The following is a 7,741-nucleotide window of genomic DNA, read 5'->3' as shown; positions in this document are numbered from 1 at the left end:
AATGCAACCCAAACAAGATGTTTAAGCCCTGAAACCCCAATACAGACAAATGAAAAACCCTATGTATGAGAAATATCCCCATCACACCACCATCACAGGAGAGGAAGGAGGGGTTCGCAGACTCTGCAGGAAAGACGACAGGCGTTCCTAGGTTTCTGCCAAGTAGTGCCCACACTGGGTGGAGAATAGCGGAGGGGCAGGTTGGACGGCACCGAGAGGAACCCGGGGGAAGAGAAACTGGCAGGAAGGAAGGAAAGGAGGCAGGTGAAGACGTAGGTTGTTTAAGGCGGTGTGTAAAGCTGATGCAAAGGGAGCAAGAGGCGACCAACAACATTACACCGCGCCTCCGTTCCGTCTTGATTTGCCTAAATTCCGTGAAATCCCGCGAGAGCTCAAATCTCTAACCCTTCTTTAAGACCCGCCCGCCGCTCTGCCCCGCCCGCTACGGCTATGCCCCGCCTCTGCGTCCCGGCCCCGCCCCCCGCGCCCTGCGTATTCGGCGGTGTCAATAAAGTTGTAGCGATTTGTTGTTGCGGCGGACAAGATGGCGGCCTCCGTGCTGGGGTCGCTGCTGCGGGCTTTCCGGCAGGTCAGGCTCGCACCTTTCCCTCCACCCCTCCCCGTCACCTCTGACTTCCATGGCCTGCGGGTCCCCCACCACCCTGCCACTCATAGAGCCCACTGCGGGCCGGTCCCTGGGCCGTGGCTCCTCTCAGCTTGGTTCAGGGCAGGTCCACGCTGCAGAAGTAAATTCGGAGTTAAGCGGGTAACAGAGTCGCATTGAAAGCTGCGAGACTGACTCTGAGATACGTATAAGGGACTCAGTGTAGGCAAGGAAGAGAAGGGGTCCGAAAACTGAGGCTTAGAGACTTTAGCTGCACAAAGTGACTGAAGTCCATCAGCCAGGGAGGACGAAAGACGGGAACGTTGCCCTGGAAGCAAGCGATGACAATCTCAAGGAGTAGGGAGTGCGCAGCTGACTGCTGAAGGCTCTTCTGAAGCAGCGCTGAGGACTGGCTGTAGAGTTTAGCAGTGCGAGGGTTGTTGGGACCGTGAGTAAAGCAGTATCAATGGTCTGATGGGGGCCGGGGATGTAGCTCAGTGGCACAAGCGCTTGGCAAGCGCAAGGTCCTCAGTTTGATTCCCGGTACCAAAAAAAAGTTGCCGGGCGTGGTGGCGCACGCCTGTAATCCCAGCACTCGGGAGGCTGAGGCAGGAGGATCGTTGCGAGTTCAAGACCAGCCTGGGATACAAAGTGAGCTCAAGGCCAGCCTGAACTGTATAGCGAGACCCTGTCTCAAAAAGACCGGGGGGGGGGGGCGCGGAGGGGAAATGATGTGATGGGGACCGAAGTGGTCAAGAGAATAGGAAAGAAGAAATTGGAGACGATGAGTATTCATAAATATGTGCCAAATTGATACTTAAATTTCATTTATGCGTGTCTTATTTACAGAAGGTCATTCTAGAAGCATTGTATTTCCTCATGGGACTTTTGTTTAGTAATGAAAGTGGGAAGGGGCTTAGTTTATCTTTTTTGTTTATAGACTGAAAAAAAGTTGGCTCGCTTATGTTTATTCTCAGTTTTCTATTTTGCTATATGTTTATATATTTCTTCTATAAACAGCTGCAGGAAGCCATCGTTATTTTCTGTAGTTATAATTCAGTTAACATGTAGTATTTCCTCTGGTTTAAGAGACTTCAGTTTCTAGCAGTTGATACCCTACCCCTTTTGCCTGTTTTGTTGGTTAGAACTATAAATTATTTGCGAACTAGTGCGGTTTTTTTTGTTGTTTTTTTGTCTTTTTGAGATAGGGGTCTTGCTCGCTATGCAGTTCAGGCTGACCTTGAGCTCACTTTGTAGCCCAGGCTGGCCTCAAACACGCAACCATCCTCCCGCCCCAGTGCTGGGATTACAGGCATGTGCCACCATGCCCGATTCGAACTAGTGTTAATAATTAGTGTTAATTATCGGTGACAATTTCTAAGTGCCCTTTGACCTTGAAATTCTGCTTTCAATAATTTATCCTGCAGATATATCTTGAAATGATTTATATGTTACTCATTGTAGCACTGTTTATAATGATAAGCGGTGAGGTACGTTGTGTAGTTTAACTGTCCACCAATACATTGTGGGTTAAATAAATTATGGTGCACCCATTTGAGAGAAGCATTATGCAGTTTAAAGAAAATGAGGAAGTTTTTTACGTACAGATATGAAAAGATCTCCCAGGTACATTGGTAAGTGAAAAGAGAGGGCAGAAATGGGAGGAGGAAGGTGTACATGCATTTCGGCAGACAGAAATCTCTGCAAGGATGTATCAGAAACTAGTAACTGGATATTCATGGCAGGTGGCCATCACTGGCAAGTGAGGAATGAGGTGAGAGGGAGACCTTACCATCTGTTTTTACTTTTTGGTGTTAGCCTAAGTAAAAGGCAAACAATTAAAAAATTTCTAGATATTTGTCATCTTCGAACACACGTTATTGACCTCATGTTAATTATTACCACTCTGACTTAATGTATGTTCGTAAAAATTATTCTGAACTAGCAAGTCTATTATTTTGAGTTATTAAAGTAACCCAGGACAACATGAAATCCTCGGTCACAGTGACCGGAAGACTTCAGGACTGAGCAACATTCACGGGACCTAGGCCTGACTGCCCCAGCCCTTCACACATTCCCCGCCTCTGTCTTTAGGTGGTTCCTTCATCAGCTTCAGGCCAGGTTCGAGGTTACTATGTCGACTGGAAAATGTTACGTGATGTGAAGAGACGAAAAATGGCTTACGAGTATGCGGATGAGAGGCTGCGGATCAATTCCCTCAGGAAGAATACCATCTTGCCAAAAGACCTTCAGGTTAGCTTTCACTCATATGAGGTCACTTTGGTACTGCTTGCTGTGACATGGTACCCATATAATTTCTGAAGAATAAGATCAAATACTCCAAGTCAAGAAACACAGATAGCCTTTGAACTGACTGGTAAGTCTCAGACTAAAGATGACTACTCACTCCTAAGTAGCCTTTTAGCCATTTCTTAATCCAGTCTCAGCAAAGTACTGATGCGCGATGACCATGGAGAAACTGGGCTACTGTTTCTCTTGCATGTCATCCCTGTCCTTCATCCCTCAAGGCCTTGGGAGGCACGGGTTGGTGCTAGCGATGATGTTAGGTGTTAGCCAGAGCATTAGCGGCCGAGAGTAGGCCCAGGTGGGGCCTGGGGTGCTGATCGTATACCTTTGTGGTTTCTCTTAGGAAGTGGCTGATCAAGAAATTGCTGCCCTTCCCCGGGACAGCTGTCCTGTTCGAATCAGAAACCGCTGCGTTATGACCTCCCGTCCCCGCGGGGTGAAGCGGCGCTGGAGGCTGAGTCGCATCGTCTTCCGCCACTTAGCTGACCACGGCCAGCTTTCTGGGGTCCAGCGAGCCATGTGGTAAATCAGCTCCAGAACCTGCTGAGCTTTCAGGGTAACCAGTCCCTGCAAGAAGAGACTTTCCTAATAAACAAAACCCTAATTTTTATAGCGACCCAGTGTACTTGTCTATAATTAAATTACTTTTAAATTTTATATGAAGAAATTTGGATGTTTCATTTTCAGTGAATTGCCTTTTTGATTTAGTAGGTTAGTCATGCTGTTCCCATGTGGAGAAAAATACGTTCTATGAAAAATATGTTCTATGAAACCATGCTATGATTTCCTTTTCCTGTAAGGGTTTTTGTATTTTTAAAAGAATGTTACTTCATAAACAGTATTTTCTTACACATGACCCAGCTGACAGGTCATTCATCTATGGCATTTTGTAATCCTGGGCTGGCTTCCCTGACCTGCAGAATTTACCTTACCTATTAATTATTGTTAGAGAAACAATAGCTTGCAAGTAAAAGCTGAACAAAAAGAACTACTGTTTTTCTGATTCATCTGAAGGCCTCCAGGATGAAATATGCCTCTAAGCCCCTGATAATCTGTACAGAGGAAGATGTCTTGGAATAGTATGTATCCCCTCTACTCCTATTCACTTCCTTGGTGTAACAAACAAGTCAGGATAGCAAAGGTCGACTTGTGGAGTAGCTCAACAGTATGATCAGCCCAGTGATGAAAAATGTACATAATAGGATGGAAGAATGTACTTAGGATCAGGAAAATATTCACGGACATGATACCTGAACTAAAATCGGATGAAGATGATGAGTCACTCCAGTAGGAATAAAGCACAAGGAAGAAGAGAAATGAATGTGTCGAAACTAGTCACTTCAAAGTATCAGAAATATGAAGCATAAGAGCCATGTTTATAGAGCATTTCACATGTCCAATACCAAGTATTGGAGAGCTTGAAATGACATTAAAGCCAGGTATGGTCCTGCACATCAGTGATCCCAGCATTTGGAAGGCTGAGGCAGGAAGATCCCTTTGAGCCAGCCTGGGCTACATAGTTCAAGATCAGCCTGAATACTACACCTTGTCTCAAAAAAAAAAATCAGTTTATTCTACAAATCATTGATAGCTGTGTAAAATGGACTATACTCAAGACAACCTGTTAGGATGTCTGAATTGTGAATCTAGGGCCTAAACTAAGGTAGGTAGTGGTAGCAAAGAAGAGGACTTTTTCTAAGACAGTTTCTTGAGAGGAACTATGTAGTTCAGCTAGCCTTGAGCTCATGGTGATCCTGTTATAGGTGTACACCCTCACACTCAGAAGTATTTTTTAGAAAGACAAGATTAATAATTTAAGGTAATTTCTGGGTTCCTGCTAAGATAGATGGCAAAGGGCAACTCCAAGATAAAAAATACTAAAAATAGAAGAGATTCAGGAGAAACAACGTAAGAGTTGAGGTTTCCAGTTGCATAGTGTTTGGGATGCCTAGTAGAACAGCAAGCAGTCTGGAATTCAAGGGGAGATAGGAGGGGATTATCACAATATACCTTGGATTTTTGTTTGTGTGTGTTTGGTTCTGGGGATCAAAGTCAGGGTCTAGTGCCTACAAGGCAAGAACTCTACCACTGAGCTGCATCCCCAGTGCAGATTTTTATTTCCTAAATTCATATGGCAATTCACCAACTGGTGTCCTCTAATATCTCAAATTGTAACTAGTATTACATCATAAGTAGAGCAAATTTGCTGAGTTCTAGCATGTTATTGATAGAATATCCCATCCCCTCCCCAACTTTTGGGTCATTTGATCCTAAGCATAATTCACATATTTCATCCAGCAGCCATTTCTCTGATCATTTTTGCTTCACAAGGGCTTTTCTTACCCTCCTGTCCTTGTCTTTCATTTGTTGGAGAAACCAAGCTGTCCAACATTTTTGGCCATGCTTCTTTATACATCCTTTTTTCTTATCTCTTACGTTTCCTGTAAACTAACAGTTACATCTAAAGGCTGGACTTGATTCGGGTTATTTTTTAGGGATAAATTTTTATTGGTGGTGTTACTTTCCTATCACATATGCTTAGGTTAATCAGTGAGTTCAGGTAGGGCCAGCTTGATCCTTGCATTTAGAGTTCACCATTAATTAATTTACCTCACGGTTTATGCATTTCACATACGGTTGTTACCCTGGACCTATCATTTCATTAAGGGTTGCAACTGGTTTTCTGATTCCATCACTGTTCTGCATTAGCTAGAAAGTACCACCATGGAAGCAGAAAGCAAGCCCTTGCCAAAAACCAACACTAGCACTTTGACCTTGGACTTTCTAGTCTAAAAAACTAAGAAATGCTTCTATCATTTAGAAATTATCAGGCCGGGTGTGGGGGTGCACACCCTTAATCCCAGCACTCAAGAGGCTGAGGCAGGAGGCTCGATGTGAGTTTAAGACCAGCCTGGGCTACAAAATGAGCTTAAGGCCAGCTGAACTTCGTAGCAAGACCCTGTCTCAAAAACATGAAAAAAAAGAAAAATTACCTAGTATAAGGTTATTTTTTTATAGCAGCAGAATAGATCAAAGTGAATTACGTTTGTTTTAGTATTTTTTTTTTGGACACAGGGTTTCACTATGTAGTTTAGGCTAGCTTTGAACTCTATAGCACAAGCTGGCTTGACTTCCCAGTGATCCTCCTGCCTCAGCCTCCCAAGTGCTAGGATTATAGGCATGTGCTGCCACACCCAGCTGCTTCTGTTTTTGTTAAATTTTATTATTCTAAAGTGAAAACTGTCAGAAAACACATTCACAGAAATACCACTTTCATCTCTCTCTACCTTCTTCCCCTATGAGTAATAATTTATTAGTTTTAGTTTACCATTCTAGTTTCTTTCTAAAATATCAATGTGTTCACATTTTTAGGGAAATGTGAAGTGTTTTGTACTGTTTTCCCATTTTCCTTGACAGTGTTTCAATGTTCTGCATGAATCACTGCAAATTTGTCATTTTTGCATAGATCCTAGAAATCTGAGCCAGAGGATAAATGCATATTGTTGTGGTTTATATCTAGAGATCCCCCACAAAGCCTCATATGCGGGGTTTTGGGGAGGCAGATGGGTAACAGGTGATACTCCTCACTGGATCAGTCCACTGATGCGTTTATAGTGGGGTGTGCTGCTGGGGGGTGAAATCTGGTTGGAGGTCACTGGGGCATGGCCTGGAAGGGTGTGCCTTCCTTCCTCCCCAAATTGCTCTCTGCTTCCTGCTGCCATGCTGTGAGCTCTTTCTTCTTTGCCATGTCACCCTGCCTTGCAGCCAGCCAAGTATATTCTAAAACCTCCTTTAAATTGCGAGTGTTGGGTATTATGTCCCAGCAACGAGACACCTCATCACGACAGGTACTACCAAGTAACTTCCACATGGCCTTTTTGTGTCACAGTTTTCCACAGCCTCAACACTCAGGGTATTAGAGTTTTTCCAGTGAAAGGTAAGAAAGTGTGGTTTCTTAGTACTTTTCTTGAATGAAGTGAGCACCTCTTTATTAAAGGTCATTTACCTTTCTTTTTCTATAAACTCTTCATAATTCTTGGAAACAACGTGTTATTTGTGGTCATAGTAGGTTTGCCTCTTACCATGTATTATCTAGTTACTATTATCAAGATTTAATTTTTTCCTTTTGAAGTCACGAAATGTAATTTCCCCCCAATCCTTGGTTGCAGGGAAATTCCGTGTCTTTTAGTACTTCTATGCTTTCTTTTTTACATTTAGATCTTTTGCTTATAGAATATATCCACAGGGCTGTTTTTTTATTGTTTTTGAGACAGGGTGTAGTTAAAGGCTGGTCTTGAGTTCACTGTGTAACCCAGGCTGGTCTCAGAGTCACAGTGCTTCTCCTGCCTCAGCCTCCCGAGTGCTGGAATTACAGGAGTGTGCCACCATGCCAGGGAAACAGGGCTATTTTTAATTATGTTAGTCTCATTAAAACCTATCCTTACTGTTTTGAAGAGCTATGTACCATATTCTAAAACTTTCATATGCTTTGTTTATTCTGTTTTTTCTATTCTGGTCTTTTTACTCATGTGCCAACACCATAGAAAGATACTATGTGTTTGAGTATTCACTAAAAGCTATCCTGTCTACAGGCTTTTTTCTGTACATTAATTTAAAATTCTACCACTTTTACCAAATTCTTATTAACTATAGTTCGGGGTGATACACTGATTTTACCTCCATGTATCTAACTGTTTTCACCATACTGGCTGTTACCTCCATTACAATGTACTGAAGATCACCGGCACCTTCCTCTGCCTTCTCATTTTAAGAAAGCCTGACTTTTCTGTGTGACATACTTCTGGACAAACACATAATAAAACTACTCTG

The 7,741-nt window shown here is 43.2% G+C and overlaps 1 protein-coding gene across 1 annotated transcript; it reads left to right on the top strand.

Annotated features, from left to right (window-relative positions):
- Positions 1 to 479: 479 nt before the first annotated feature.
- Mrps14 (mitochondrial ribosomal protein S14) lies at positions 480 to 3,568 on the top strand. The gene is made up of 3 exons (XM_005374896.1): positions 480 to 589; positions 2,699 to 2,857; positions 3,255 to 3,568. Exons 1-3 carry the CDS (start codon positions 545 to 547, stop codon positions 3,435 to 3,437), a joined length of 387 nt encoding a protein of 128 aa, XP_005374953.1. The 5' UTR covers positions 480 to 544; the 3' UTR covers positions 3,438 to 3,568.
- Positions 3,569 to 7,741: the final 4,173 nt, after the last annotated feature.

Source organism: Chinchilla lanigera, unplaced genomic scaffold (genome assembly GCF_000276665.1).
Source record: "Chinchilla lanigera isolate Chin_1 unplaced genomic scaffold, ChiLan1.0 scaffold00005, whole genome shotgun sequence".
NCBI lineage: Eukaryota > Metazoa > Chordata > Mammalia > Rodentia > Chinchillidae > Chinchilla > Chinchilla lanigera.
The sequence above is the reverse complement of the archived record's forward strand: the minus strand, read 5'-3'. Positions and strand labels throughout refer to the sequence as shown.